Below are 15,832 nucleotides of genomic sequence, written 5' to 3' on the forward strand. Positions count from 1 at the left end.
TTGCACAACACAGGTCATCACATGCTTTGCCAGCCCAGCACCCAGGGAGGAAGCAAGAAGGAGCAGATACCCAGGCACTGGCCACCCTTGGGGGCCTTTCTTGGGGTGAGAGTCTATAGGAGAACACTCCACACATCTTCAAGTGAGTCTAAGCTTTCTCTTCTCCAGTCCAGCTGCTGGACAATGAAGTTAGAGCAGGGATTGACCTTCCCTGCCCACAGAATGTGCCGTTTCCATGGGGGACGTAAGGACACAAGGTAGTGACTACCCACAGGTGTGGGGAGGGTCTTCAGCAGCTCACACCCCCATCATGGGCAAAAATGGGGCCGCCTCCTTACTTAACACCCAGTCATGTGCTTGAGTTCACAGCCCCTCTTTGGGTTCCTTGTCCCTATCCTCTCTTCCTTGGCAAAGCTTCTGTCCTGCTGTCCAAGCTCAAGCCTGTCCATCGTCCTCTCTGCTAATTATCCAATTTATTTGCTCTCTTGCCAGGCTCCCTTCTCAAATTTCTTGCCCAATGAAAGCTCTCTTGCTCCTTTATTTCCCTGGATGTCTTCAAAGCCCCACTTGCCCCCAGGAGGCCCCCTTTGTGTCTCTGTTCTTTCCACCTCCAGTCCCCACCCCCTCACCGTCCACCTCTTAACCTTTCTGAGTCTCCCTGCTGATTACCAATGGCACTCATCACCTTCCTCGCTCCCTCGTCCTGTGTGCCAGCTGGAAACAGTCGACTATAAAGACTTCATTAGACTGAACAGTGAGTGAATGTTCTCGTGCACTCTGCTCTTTCCCACCTCAGCAGAGCTTTGCAGAGTCACATTTCCAATGGACTCTGAGTCTGGAAGGATTTAGATCCTCTGAAAAATGCTAAACCTCCAGCGTTTGGCCGTGTTTGAAATTTTTGGCAGGCCCTCCCATGTCTGCTGTTACAAACACTGTTTATAGATGCCCAGAAAGAAGCCTTTAATGCTTGTGTTGTGTTTTAACTTGCTTTCCTTTGGAGGCAGGGAATTGTCAAGTAAGTATTCACAGCACTCTGCAAAAGCCCAGGTGTTCGGTGAGCATCCAGTACCAAACGTTCACGCAGAGTCCACAGCCCCGAAGGGTGTACACTCACAATCCGCTGCATTTGCCACTACGCAGGTTTCTCCCTTTTGCTCCCCTCATCTTCAGTTTTGAAGCAATGCAGCTGCAAACATATGCTTGTGAGATACAAAAGAAACATTCTGAGACTGCTTTACTTTTCAGTTTTTAACTGAAAATCAAGGTGAAAAAAGCATCAGATTGCGTCTGCGTGTATATATATATACAGCCTTGTGTATATATTAATACACAGTGTCTGTGCTTGTTGCATACTCTCTATATCCTGTATAATATGCGACATATTATACAACCTGTGTGTACCCTGAAGACGAGCCCTGCGTTTAATCTCAGATTCTGCCTTATGAACCATGCTGCGGTCCTAGTGTCCCCCTGCGCCCATCTCAGACCCTGGCTTGCTTTTGTCATTCACTGACCCGTTCTTAGGTGAAAGAAGAAGCCTACGGATTTCATTTGAAAGTCCCACTAAAACAGAAGAAAGAGCAGATGTCCTGGGAAGTGATAATTAATGTGGAGGAAGTGTCTAATTGCGAGAACTAGCAGGCCCCCGCCTCCCGGTTTCGCCTGATTTGGCAGCGGTGACGTCAGCCGGGGGTGTCATTTTGCAGAGCTGTGCTCCCTACTGGTTCTTCGGTGTTGAGGATAATACCGTTGGGTCCAGTGATCACTTATGATTACATAACATGTTTTGATTGAAGAGTTTCTGAGAAAATAAAGGTAGCTTGTTTTCCCCCAGCACAAAAATGCAAGCCGTTCCAGCAGGCGAGCTGCCCTACCAAGAAACACTGGGAATTATTAGGCTAAATTATGAGTTGAACTTGATTCGAAAACAGAGCACCCATTGTGCACAACACCCAGCGACATCCAGGAGGATGTGATTGTTTTTCTGACAACAAGCTTGTCCCCAGCACACTCTAAAATAAGCAGAGTCCGCAGGCGCATTCGCAAAATCCCCGGAGCGCGTGGGAAGCATTGACAAGGCTTCCTTTTCTCTCCCCATTCTGTAGGCGCTTTAGTGCAGAGTTTGCCCAGAGACGCCAGGGTATGAGCTTTCTGAATTTGTAGACTGGTGCACTCTTTCCTTTCTGTTTTAGTTCTTTGCTGGCATGCTCGGGAAGCATGGTTTGTGCCACAAAGGAATGTCTGCTCACTTGGAGAATGCTTGTGCATGAATGAGGTGCTTGCTCATGGGGCTCTAAACTGTACTAAGTTTCTCACTTGGTTTTGTTTGCTGCTTACAAGGGGATCAAGGTAATCCTTCCTCTTCACCTAGCCCAAGAGCAATAACTAATGGATTCAGAACATGCATGGGGGCTGCTGTAGGTCTCCCCTACCCATCCCTGGTTTCCTAAACTCCAACAAGTTGATTTAAGGGAACATCTGGTTACCCAAGATTGACCGACTCATGAGAATCCATGGGGGCTTACCCATGATAAAATCTCCTAATTAAATTGAAAGGCCCAGATCTCCAAAACTGCTAAGGGAAAAACACCTTATGCTACGATGGTAGCAGTTGAACGTAGACCAGAACGCTGAGGGACAGGGCAGAGTAGGAGTTCTCTGTTTTTTCACTCCTTGCTTCCTTCTGGCCCTTTTGTGTAGTGAGAATGACCCAAGCACGTGGCAACCAGGGACATTCCCAAGCCTGGCTTGTGAGTCCCACCATGCTGTGATTTCTCACTACCTAATTCTGAACAATTTTGACACATCCCTGTCTGAAAAATGGCCAGTGGGTTAAAGAAGCAATGCGTCTACCTTCTCATGCTTAGTTAGGCTCCTCTTTGGTTTTAAAATCAGCCCTCTGGCTCATGTGTTTTTCCTGCCCCCCAGGACGGAGGGACTGACCCCTGACTACCATGTTGTAAGTGTGGGGAAGCCCACCTCGGTGCCTGTGAATCGACGCCCCATCATGCAGGACTCTTAATGTCAGAAGCTACTTTTCAGAGGGGTGGGGTGAAGGCAGGCAAGGGGGTGGGACAGAACAAACCTAGGTGAGGGTCCTCTGAGTGGGGGAGGAGAGAGGAGCCTGGCCCGGCCTCAGCGGGCCACGCTGGACAAGCAAGCCTGCTGCCTGTGGTTCAACACTGTTTCTTCTGGCCACTCTCTGTTCCAGGCCACCAGTTAGCAGAGCAGCTCCCCAGCCTGAGAAACTCCAGAAGAACAATATCACCAAAAAAAAGAAACTGGTTGAGGTGAGGAGGTACAACTATTTTTCTTTTAATCTGATATTGATGTCCTATTGGTGGACATCGCTACCTGCATGTCCCGTAGATAAACCTTAAAGGGCACCTGAATGCAGTCAATGTCTCTCGTTCCCTCTCACTTCTATGCAGCATCGTGTCCCGCATCCCAGTGACCAGAATCCTACCCACTGGGTCACATTCCTTCAGCCCTGCCACTGGGTCCTACCAGTACTAACTCCAAAATGTCCCATGTCCTTCAAACCTGGCTCCTTTTTCCTGTACCTGGTATACCCTGTGCCAGGCACGATGCTACATACTTCCTGTGAAGTGTTTTATACATTCCTCACACCTAGGAGGTAGGTACTTTTATTGTTTTCATTTTGCAAATGAGGGCACCAGCTCAGGGAAGCTCAGTGACTTGTTAGGTCCCCTGCCCTAGGTCACCAAGCCAGTGAGGGGTGAGGGATGTGAACTCGGTTGTTGAGGCTTGAGGATTGCGGCTCTGGTGAACCTGCTCTTTTTGGAGAGAGGCCTCCTCACTGTTCTTTCTGCCCTCAGACCCCCTCCCTCTCATGCCTTGTGCCCACAGAGCCAGCTCTTTGAAATGCAGCTTCTCACGATTCACCCCGGCATTGAGACCCAGGAGATTCCCACAGCTCTAACTGGGATCCAAAGAAATGGTTTCAGAACTTTACCCAGGAGCTACCTTTCAAGCTTATCTCCTGAGATTCTCCACCTTAACTCAGATCTCCAACCCCAAACCCTGCTTAGTGGACCTGGGCGGCCTTGGGTTTTCCAGCCCCTGGTTAGACCTTCTCAAGCTCCACTCTTTTTTTTTTTTTAATCTTCTCCTGAGGGCTTTTGTTCCATTGCCTTTCAGAGAGAATGGAAGGTGGTGGGGGTGGGGGTGGGGGTGGGGGAGAGAAACATTGATGTGAATGAGACACATCCATTGGTTACCTCCCTCACTCGCCTTGACCAGGTCCGAGGATTGAGCCTGCAACGGAGGTAGGTGCCCTTGGCCAAGATGGAACCTGGGACCCTTCAGTCCGTGGGCCAACGCTCTAACCACTGAGCAATCTGGCTAGGGGGAGACCTTCTTAAGCTCCATTCCAATTGGAAGCTCCCCCTCCTTCCTCCCCGGGGACACCTCACGCCCTTTCCTGGCCTCTTCTCTGTGCAGTCTTTCCTGATGCTCTGCACCCTAAGCCCCTGCACCCACCCCACAGCCCTGCCACACGCTCTGCTCCGTCATTTGCTGCTCATCCGTCTCCCCCACTAGACTGAACTTGCTGAGGACAGAAAAATCTACCTTCAAATTTTTTACTGGAAAAGTGGGGCTTGTTGGGGGAATTTATCATGAAACAAAACACAGGTCAGGAAATGCAGCTGAGCCTCAGGAGAGACAAGGCCAGGAGCTGGAAGCCATCATAAGCCAAGATGGTGCCCTTTTTCTACCCACCAGGGCCTTGTGTGTGTCTTACGCAGTCTACTCTTTTTTTGCAGACTTTTTAAGCTACTTCGGTAAACTGTGGGTGCTACCCAGCACCTGAGTTTACATCTCCTCAATTAAACAGCCAGGCCTACCAGTGTCCCCAATTCTAAATTCCTGGGAGAAAACCTGTGATTGGCCCAGCTTGAGTCAATTGTCAACCAGGACTGGGTGGTCACATAATTACACACACAGTTTCTGGGAAACACATGGAAATGAGGGATGGGGGTTCAGGGAGACTGAGGCACAGGGGTTCAGGGATACTGAGTGACGGGAGTGCAGGGAGACTGAAGGCTGAGGGTGTGAGGAGACTGAGGAGGAGAATGGCTTTCCCAGTGAGAGATATTTTAAAAAGCAGAATCGTAAAGACAGAAAAGCTTATCAAACATGAGCTAAATAGACAAGTCAGCCTGACCCAGGAGTACAGGAGATGTGCATAGGGGTTATTGTTGCCAACTTAAGGAATTTGGGCTTTTCCTATAGGCAGTGAGAGCCAGCAAATGCTATTGAGTAAGGAGGTGGTGTGGTATTTTAGGAGACTTAATCTGATGTCTGCAGTTGGTGAGCTTTGGAGAAAGAAAAGGCCAGACTCAGAGGACCTGGAGTAAAGGAACCCACATCTTCTTAATCTCGTATCCCACCAACCAGCATAGCACCTGGCACAGAAGTGCCGCCAACAATATCTGTGTGTCAAGTTGAATTAAGAGCTCATCTGATCCAAATCAGCCACTGCTCTTTGTCATGGGAGACAAGACAGGAAGGAGAGAAAGGCTATAAACCCAGAATAATATCTAGTTGTTGGGGGTGGGAGGGGAATGCAAATTGTGTAGAAAGTTTGTAGGGCACCCACCCAGCTACAGAATGAGCGTGGCATTTGCCTCCACATTCGGACTGCCAGGCCCAGCTGCGTTTTGAGCAAATGTCGGAGCCACCATTCAGCTCCCCTAAGAGTGCCTGCCAAGGCGCAGACACACGCTTCTAGGTGACCTTCATCGAGCACCAAATCCCTAGACGTGGGCTCACCTGAGGAGCTGGGAAGCAAATCTAGAGTGTTTAAGAAACTCACTATGACCCTATGTGGTAGCCTGTCCCCCTGGCATTCAAGGCAGCTAAGTAAAAGGGGTCGCATTGTGTGCTCAGCTTGTCAAGAAGCAAAATGTTTTTAGTGAATGGCTGGCTGTTTCCTGGGCCAGGCCGTTCCCACGAGACCCGTGGCTGTTCCTGCCGTGCGGGTTTGCTCCTCTAAGGGCCACTTTCATCTCTGTGTGGGAATGTAGGAGCTGGCTCTCGACCACGTGTTTGGCTACCGAGGATTTGACTGTCGCAATAACCTGCACTACCTGAACGACGGTGCCGACATCATCTTTCACACGGCGGCGGCTGGCGTCGTTCAGAACCTCTCCACAGGTGACTGCGCCCGGAGGACCCACCGTCTGAATGCAGGCTTTTATTTTAGCCTTTTTATGCACTTTCCAACTCTCTAGATGCCCCAAAGCTTAAGCATTCCCTTCCCTTTAAAGCCACTCCTCTCTCTTTCAGACGGGCATCCTTTGGTCCTAGAAAATGCTCAGGCCCATGCTTGGAGAGTCAAAGGTGTCAAGGTGGGGAGAGGTGTCCATGTCCCTCCAGCTCCCAGGAGGCTGAGAGGGATGGAGAGAAGCCAGAAAGAGGGTGTGGGGAAGTCCTTACAAGCGGTGGCCCAGAACAAGGCCTAGGGGAGCTTTTCTCACTCGTTATTAACAGTGACCAGTTTTTTAGCAGCTCAGGTTTTCAAGTTTTGCTTGTTTTGACTATTTAGCTACATTTACAATGAGCATGAGAGCACTCGAACACTAAGCAAAAATACCCAAAATGTCCCTTAACTACATGATGACTCTTAAGTTAAAAAATAGTTTTAAGAGATACATCGCAAGCCAAAGGAAGCATCCAGAAATTAATTCAACAGACACCCATATCTTTGCGACCAGATTTAAATGTTAATTTTGCTTTATTTGCTTCATATTTTAAAAACCTTTTTTTCTTTTCAAATTTTTATTTCCTTCCCAATTTATGTAGTTGCTCATGCATAGATTTTTTTTTTAGACAGTTAAATCACTGGGCACATAGTGACTTGTCTTTTTTGGGAAGAGGGCCTTGATATTATCTACGTATTTTCTCCATTTTCTAGTGACATAGTCTCATTTTAATAACAATGTGCTATTTCCTTGTATATCAATGCCATCGTTTTGGGTGAGTTTACAGAGGCCACTATGACCATCAGCAAATCCACTTGCCCCAATACGTGATCAAGTATTTCTTATCTTTTCTTCCATTTCCTGTGACCCGTGTCAGGTTGGGGCTTTAGGGGTGAACCATCATCTGTGCATGCCATCCAGGCACCCAAATGGATTGGCACTTTGATAAATAAACTTGATAAAAGGGATTCCCTGAGTATAGATGCTCCTTGATTTTTTATGGGGTTATGTCCTGACAAACTCATCATAAGTTGAAAACACTCTAAGTTGAAAATTAATTTAATACCCCTAACCCACTGAACATCATAGCTTAGCCTAGCCTACCTTAAACGTGCTCAGAACACTTGTATTTTGCCAACCTTCAGTTGCACGAAATCACCTAACGGTGGACACGGGATACACTGCAGTGCCCACTGTTCGCCCCGATCGCGGCCTGGCTGCGAGCCTGGCTTGCGGCTCTGTGCCGCCGCTGCCCAGCGACAGCAGAGAATGGTACCGCAGGTGGCTAGCCCGGGAAACTGCCAAAGTTTAAAATCAAAGTACGGTTTCTACTGAATGCCTGTGGGTTTCCGTAGCTGAACCACCGCGAGTCGGGCTGTCTGTATTTTCTCGTTTCCCTGTCTTCCCTTTCCACTTCGCTCAGTAAAGCGTTACCTCCAGGCGCCCGCCCGCCCTGCTCAGAGGTAGGCACTGAGAAGCTGTCGGTCCTGGGCCAAGGGGAGGAGGGGACGCTAAAGCTCCTCGTTTCAGACTCTGGAAGCCTCTGCCCTTGGACCGTGCTCTGGACCCACACGGGACAGCGGGAAGGATTGAGTGGAGCTGATGTGTATTAGATAAGGCACCAGCTCTTCTCTCAGACCTAAAGCAGACTATGTAAATGTAAAAAGTGATCTCCAGTCTCCCCAGGGATAATTCTGAAGTGAGAATTTGGAGTGTAAGCTCTCGTTTTACAGGACATTCCCAAAGACTCTGCACGAAGCTGTGGGGTTGTCCTGAGGTCTTCAGGTTCCCCACTCACCCTCCACGTCTCTCTCTCAGGGAGCCAGAGCTTCTACCTGGAGCACACGGACGACATCCTCTGCCTCACGGTGAACCAGCACCCCAAGTACAGAAACGTGGTGGCCACCAGCCAGATAGGTAGGAGGGTCCTGCTGTAGCCGAGCTCCTCCCAGCCGAGCAGGAATAGTGACTAGCAGTTATTGGGAGAGGGAGGGGGAGTCACTGGCATCCACCCTTCCTTGTTGACGTTGCTGTTGACTTTTTGAGCCCTGAATGTATCTGTGTTGCTTGGGTTGATGCATCCGGTGACTGGCGATTCTGAGGAACCATAAAGTCGGACCATAGCATGATATTCCAAATATCCCTGTGGACTTGTGAGAATATTTTTTCAGACCCCAGCTACCACATGGAGAGCCCCATGTCTGAAGCCTGGTGGTCGTGCTTGGCCAGGGTAGATTACAATACGTGTGCCCAGGTCTCCTGTGCCCTGGGAAACTGCCAGTGACAAATGTGAGCTGATTCACGTTTGTGAAAAGCGTGTTGTTTTTTTAACTTTGTCATCTCAAAGGCAGTTTTTACCAACATATCTTCCTGCTTGTTTTCATTGACCCCATGTCCATTTTTAAATTTAATTTGAAACTTTCTGATGCTGGTGTCGAGTGCTTCACTATTCGAAACATGACTTACTTTAGCTGTTGTTTTCCCTTGCCGCTTCCTCATTGCCATTGCCCACCTAACGCAGGTGATGTTGCGGAGGCCCCAGGTAAGGCTGTTCCATCGTGAGTAGTTTGCACCCGCACAGCAAAATCATGTCGCTGTGTCATGCTTGCAGATTGTATCTGGCTGACTCGCAGATACAAATCGTTGGCCTCATCCGGCTCCTGTGTCTGAACCCCTCCACGAGTGTGCGTGTCGGGCAGAAGTGCCCTTCGACTCTCTAAAAGCACAGCAGATGCTCGCTGTTGTCTTGCACCTCTGGCCAGGTCAGGATGTAGGTCCCTCAGGCCCGGTAACTGTAAGGCCCCCGAGCACTTGTCTTAAAAAGACTTTCAGATGAACGTAAGCGTTGCCTTGGCCCCGCCGTTCTCCAGCCTGAGCTCTGTCACACCTCCCGCACTCAGGAACCACGCCCTCAATCCACGTCTGGGACGCCATGACCAAGCACACCCTGTCCATGCTGCGGTGCTTCCACTCAAAGGGCGTGAACTACGTCAACTTCAGTGCAACCGGGAAGCTGCTGGTGTCGGTGGGCGTGGACCCCGAGCACACCATCACCGTCTGGCGCTGGCAGGAAGGTAGACGAAGCCGGGCTGCCTGTCGATCGGGGAGGCGTGCTCGCGGCGTGGGCTGGGCTCCTCCCTAGGTCGGCGTCCCTGCCACGCCCACCGAGGCACTGCTCCCGGGTCAGCAGATGTCAGGGCTCTTGGGATCCTGCAGACACTGCTCATTGGAAGGTGCATCCTGGACCCCATGGTCAAGATGGGGCTGCTTGGAGCAGTGCTGTGCTGGTCAGTGAAAGGTCTTTGGGCACTTTTGGAAGGCCCCCCAATACTGGCAGCCTTCCTTCTCCCACAGAAGGCCGCAGCCTCCTCCATTTCCATCCCAACAACCTTCTGACCCAAACTCCCTCATCTTCAGTGTTCCTTCTGGGGACTCCTAGATTCTGCTGCAGCCCCGTCACCGTGGTGGTGTCTTTACAGGAACTGGGGACAGGGTGTTACCTCCGTATTCAGAAACATTTTTTTTTTTTTACATTTTACCTTTTTTGAAATGGGGATTCATCTTATAATCAAGGTTCACATTTAATTTAGCAGGGTTGTTTCCTTTGTTTCTTGCCCTTCCCCCACTCCCCCCCCCACACACACACAGAAAGAGAGAGGCTGCTACTAAATTTATGGTCGTCTTCGACTCAAAGATGCACAATCTTCCAAGCATATTCTCAGGCTGGCAAAAGCAGATCCAATTAGTGAGGACAGTAATGAGGTCTCTCTCCAGCCGGGCAGCCGTAACTGGGGCACGCTAAGCCAGGCACGCACAGGGGTGGCAGGTCTCCAGTCCAGGGCCTCTCAAGTCCCATTATCTCAACATCTTCCCACGGGAGGGGGTTGAGAGGGGGCTGTGAAGAGACGAGCACAGTGGGAGGAAAGCTCCAGTCCCTCCTGAGCCCCCATGTGAGAATCACAGTATACTGTGTCCAAACGGCCCTATAATCTGTATCTTGGGGATGCAGGTTCTTTCCTCAAAATGTCACGGCCAGCTGATTAAATAGACTCAACCCCAGCTGAGAAACTGAGCGTCTTAAATGATGGCCTCATAGCATCCGTGAGTTGAAAGGACCACTAGATCATTCTTCCTGCCCGTTCAGCATCCATCACATGGAGAAATTGCTCCGTGTGCAGTTGGGACAGGCCGTCTTCCATCCTCTCCTTGAATACTTTCAAGGATGTGGCCCTTATCACCTCCCAAGGCAGCCCCCTCGCTCTCGGAAAGCTCTTAGAAAGCCCTGTCCTCCGCTCGGCCGTGTGTTGCTTCATGATGCCTTGCTTCTGCGGGACTGACTGCCCTCTGCAGTGGCCATCCTAAAAACCAATAGGTGACAAGGGACAGGGGAAGAAACATGTGGGAGTGAATAATATGGAGAGAGGAGATGAGAGAAAATCGGAACTAAAACATTAAGAGTAAGTTAAAAGAAATAAAAGGTAATAGAAGTTTAAAGTAAAAATTAAAAACTCGAGGGCTGATGAGACAGAAATAGGTGAGGTTTAAAATAAGGGCTAATTTTTTTTTATTTTAAATAAGGGCAAAAAGAGTAGAAGCCAAGAGATTTCAAAAGGAGCCAGAAGAGTGGCGATAGGAATAGTTGTCGCTGGCAGACCACTCACTGCACCACGACTGTTGGGAGGGGCTTCGCGTGTATCAGTTCCTTCCGTCCTCACAACGCTCTCAATCATGGGCACTATTGCTACCCTCCGTTGACAGGAGAGGAAACTAAGGCACAGAGAGGTTAAATAACTCATCCAAAGTTGTCCTACAAATAAATGGTGGCACCGGGATGTAATCAAGTCAAAGTTTAAGTAAAACTCAAGAGGAAAAAAGAAAAACTCAAGACAAGTCAAAAACATAAATAAATGGGGCCCAAGAAAAAACTAGTAAATTAAATGTAAAAGGTAGAGAATGTAAACCTAAAAACCATAAAAGAAAAGGGAATACGAGGACCTTTATTTAAAAAGAAAATAAGCCCGGCCGGGCATGGCTCAGCGGTTGAGCGTCGACCTGGGATCCAGGCGATCGGGGTTCGATTCCTGGTCAGGGCACATGCCCGGGTTGCGGGCTCGATCAATGACTCTCTCATCATTGGTGTTTCTGTCTCTCTCTCTCCCTCTCCTTTCCTCTCTGAAATCAATAAAGATATATTTTAAAAAAAAAAAAGAAAAGAAAAGAAAAAGAAAATAAAAGCAGAGAATCTTGGAGAGAAATAAAGACCGTCTGAGAGAATGTGAGTCTCAGCGACACTCTAGGGGAGGGTTCCCCTTCCCATGGGGACTAATCTTGTGGGAATGTTGAGACAGGAGATGCCCTTAAGCCATGTTGCCCTTTTTTCTTATCTGGAAGCTTCCATCTCCCAGGCTACCCTTTCCTGCTGTGTTCACAGGTGCCTGGATGTGGCCCTGGAGTTAAGAGCCAGGGATTATGTTAGCAGCACCTGCTGTTCTGGAAATTTCCACGACAGCCTCTTTCCCACCGTGGGAGTAGTGCCTGAGGGGGCAGGGTGCTGTTAGAGAGGAAGGGACACTGGCAGTGCCTGGGCTCGCCGGGATGGAGAGCCCCCTGGGCTGCAGCGCCGAGCCTGGCCCGGGGGCCCAGGAGGGCCACCTCACTGGTCTCTCTCATCCACACAGGTGCCAAGATTGCCAGCCGAGGGGGCCACCTGGAGCGCATATTTGTGGTGGAATTTCGCCCTGATTCGGACACACAGTTTGTGTCTGTTGGGGTCAAACACATGAAGTTCTGGGCCCTGGCAGGCAGTGCCCTCCTCTACAAGAAAGGGGTCATCGGGTCCATGGAGGCTGCCAAGATGCAGACGATGCTCTCCGTGGCCTTCGGTGCTGTGAGTCCCAGCAGAGGCTTCCTGAGCAGGGACCCTGAGCCCCTGGGTATGGGGGGCAGAGAGGGAATGTGGCCAAGAACCTGCCAACCAGAAAGCCATTTCCACATTATCAACTTTATTGGCTTATCTGCAATCACTGTTCCCTTAGCACCGATGGGTGGGCAGAAGCTTCATTATTCCAGAGGCAGCCTGACTTGAGGGCCTAGCAGGCCTGGGTTAGACAGCTGCAAGGAGGTGGGGACTGTTTCTACTACTGGGTAGCATCCCTTCTTTTTACAGCCCTGTGCACCACAAATGCCCCCAACTGACCTCCTTGGTTGGGCTGTGGGGTGACCTCAGCCAAGTGGCACGATCCCCTGGGGACATTCTGGGCCCTCCAGCTGTGGATGCTCCCACCTCTCAGATGAGCCCCGGAGAGCATCCTCTCAGGCGGAGCCCCGCCTTCCCTTCCTGACCCTGGGCCTTGCTCACAGAACGGAAGTTCACTTCACGCAGAGCCATGTTCACTGGGGAAGGCAAATGCCCACAGTAACTCAACAGACTGAATTCAGAACCAGGTGATTTATTATGTGCTATTTATGGTTGTCTGCAAATTCTTTTGCCTCTCCTCAGCGCAGGTCAGCTTGAGGGCCCGTTTCCATTTCTCCAGCTCTGGTCCCTAACAGAGGAGCAGGTGTCTGGGAAGGGACCCTTTTGGGTGTCCGGGTGTGGAAGGTGTCCCTTTGTTTGCAGAACAACCTCACGTTCACGGGGGCCATCAATGGAGACGTCTACGTGTGGAAGGACCACTTCCTCATCCGGCTGGTGGCCAAGGCTCACACGGGCCCCGTCTTCACCATGTACACGACCCTTCGGGATGGGCTCATAGTGACCGGCGGCAAAGAGCGGCCGTAAGCCCGAGCACCCTGGAAACAAGCAGTGTTTTTGTTTTATTTTGTTCTGTTTTGTTTTGGGAGAGACTGACAGAAGCATCTACAACTTGGAGAAAATGGAAATTTTCGCGCTCCTATCTTTTCTGCATCAGGGAGATCAACCTGCCCTCTATCCAAGGGTCAAAACCTTCAGAAGTAGGATTCAGAGGAGAGAGAGGCTATTGTGGTTTAAAACCTGAGCAGTGTTTTCGCCTAGATCTGCCTGGCTTCGCTGTTCATAAAGTATTCCTCTCAGGAGCTCTGGGAGAGGAGATGAAGGAGAAGTGAGAACAGAGAGAGGTTCCAGTGTGGACTGGGAAGTGGTGAAAATGAAACAGAAAAACAGAAGAGTCATTTCTCTTTGTGTTTGACCTAATGAAAAGTTTGATTTCCTAGATTACGATTCTCTTTCCTTCCAAGGCATTTTGGGAAATCTGCAAGTTTAGGGGGTTGTGCTGGCCCATCAGCAGGGCCTAAGGGAGGGCCACCCTGCAGGGTCAGTCCCACTGGGCTCCGGGTGGCTGTGGCCCTAATGAGATTCCAGGGAGAGAGGGCAGCGAGGGTCGTGGGAGGTCTGAGGACAACGACTGACATGCTAAGTTCCTCTTGATCTTTTTTAGGACCAAAGAAGGAGGCGCTGTAAAACTGTGGGACCAGGAGATGAAGCGCTGCCGAGCCTTCCAGCTGGAGACGGGGCAGCTGGTGGAGTGCGTGCGCTCCGTGTGCCGCGGCAAAGTGAGCCCAGCTGCGGCCTGCCCTGGGGGCTGGGCCGGGAAGGGGGAGGCTGCAAGTGGGAGTCAGCTCAGCACCTTCCAAGAATAACCTGAAGTTAAAAAGTCGAAATGAGAAGCTACCTGCGTTTCTTTGGGATCGAAAAACTACAATTTGGGGGGCACACACTTAGGCAGAAACCCATATAGTGTCCCGATTACTGGGTGAAAGCAAGGGGTTTTTATGAGAAAAGACAAAGGAATAATTACACGAAAAGAAGAAAGAATTCCTGTTGGTGGTAACTAACAGCTGCGCCACTCTTGGCTGCGCATGGTGGGTTACTGATTCTGTCTTCAGATGGAAAGTCCATCATCACGGTCCTTGTGGTGAGAATGTCCACTTTCCTGCTGGCCTCACAAACAGTTGTTTGTAAACAGTGTTGGTTTTAGTCCAGCCCCAAGGTCTAGCTCCATCACCACCATTCTGCTGGCTCGATGAATTTGACTTCTCTAGGTGGTTATATGAGTGGGATGTAACAGAATCTGTCCTTTTTCTAATAGTGTTTTGATTACAACAGGGAAAAATTTTAGTGGGGACCAAAGATGGAGAAATAATTGAAGTTGGTGAAAAAAACGCTGCTTCCAACATCCTGATTGATGGACACATGGAAGGGGAGATCTGGGGCCTGGCCACACACCCCTCCAAGGACATCTTCATCTCTGCCAGCAATGACGGCACAGCCCGCATCTGGGACCTGGCTGACAAGGTGAGGGGCCCACTCTGCCAGGCTCCAGCGCCCACATGTGGGCCTCGCAAAGCAATGAGGAGAGAGGTCAGGCCCAGGGGTGGGGGGGGGGGTGAGAGCTGAGGGCTGAATCTCATTCAGCCACAGGTCAGTAACTGAGTTAGCCTAATAAAAGAAGGCCCAGTCACACACATCCAGTCTATCTTTTAGCTGTATATCTGTCTACAAATATTTATTTATAGCAGGAATAATCTAAGTGCGAATGATTATTCTCTTGTCATGAAAGAACCCACAAAACCTAAAAACAAACAAACAAAAAAACCGGAGATAAATCGTCTTCCCTGCACAGAAAGACTAAAAATGATTTAAAATGTCAAATGTTCCCAAATGGAACATTTCAATTGAAATCCCCACAAAGCTTCACTTAGAGTTTGGAAAAAACAATTTAAAATATCCGAAAATAATTTTTAAAAATTGATCTGGAGTAAAAATCTAAAATAGCAAAGAATAGTCTAGGGGGAAAAAGATTAATGTTACCAAGTCTTGTCTAATATTAAAACAAGTACTCAAGTTTTCTAATTAAAATAGACCAGCCGGGCATGGCTCAGCGGTTGGATCCAGGAGATCGTGGTTCGATTCCTGGTCAGGGCACATGCTCGGCTAGATCCTCAGTCGGGGGCGTGCAGGAGGCAGCCGATTAATGACGACTCTCTCATCATTGATGTTTCTCTCTCTCTCCCTCTTCCTTCCTCTCTCTGAAATCAATAAAGATATTGATTTAAAGATATTGTTTTAAAAAATAATAATAAGTAAAATACTTGGTTTCATTACAAAATGGCCAGTAAATGTTTGAGTCCTGTTTTCAGTGCACAGACCAAAGAACAGACCTGCAAAAGCCTAAGCGCGGTCATTATACCTGTCAGTTCATAATGATTATGATGTTGATTGTTAACAGCAGCTATCATTTATTGAATACTTATTCCATACCAGATGCTTCACGTACACTGTTATTAATGCTTACAACCTTGCAAGACCAAAATTAACAGCACTTGTTTTTCAAACGGGAAAGTTGAGAAGCAACTTACCCAAACACACCCAGCTCGTGAGAGCCAGCATTCAGGATCTGAACTAACAGATGCTGAAGCGCAGACTCTTTCCCCTGAATAATAATAGGTCAGCAGGAGGGTCTATGGCAGGAGGGTCAAGGTCTATGGCAGGAAGGTCAAGGTCGGCCTGCTGCCTGTTTCTACAAATTAAGTCATGCGCTATGGTTACAAGAGACCATATGGACTTCAAAGCCCAAAATATTTACTTCCAAACCATTTATAGAAAAAGTTTGCCACCCCCTACC

General features: G+C 49.3%; 1 protein-coding gene across 3 annotated transcripts in view; it reads left to right on the forward strand.

The window, feature by feature from the left end:
- Window positions 1-15,832, forward strand: part of EML6 (EMAP like 6) — a gene marked incomplete at its 5' end in the record, with an annotated part of 179,068 nt that overhangs the window by 155,446 nt on the left and 7,790 nt on the right. For all 3 annotated transcript variants that reach the window (XM_081156748.1, XM_081156749.1, XM_081156750.1), the window contains 8 exons: window positions 3,212-3,290; window positions 6,051-6,180; window positions 8,046-8,144; window positions 9,128-9,301; window positions 11,906-12,114; window positions 12,847-13,004; window positions 13,646-13,760; window positions 14,314-14,502. In XM_081156748.1, coding sequence (XP_081012874.1) covers window positions 3,212-3,290; window positions 6,051-6,180; window positions 8,046-8,144; window positions 9,128-9,301; window positions 11,906-12,114; window positions 12,847-13,004; window positions 13,646-13,760; window positions 14,314-14,502 — 1,153 coding nt within the window. The remainder of the gene's footprint in view (window positions 1-3,211; window positions 3,291-6,050; window positions 6,181-8,045; window positions 8,145-9,127; window positions 9,302-11,905; window positions 12,115-12,846; window positions 13,005-13,645; window positions 13,761-14,313; window positions 14,503-15,832) is intronic.

The sequence above is a fragment of the Miniopterus schreibersii genome (genome assembly GCF_964146895.1).
Source record: "Miniopterus schreibersii genome assembly, chromosome: 13".
NCBI lineage: Eukaryota > Metazoa > Chordata > Mammalia > Chiroptera > Miniopteridae > Miniopterus > Miniopterus schreibersii.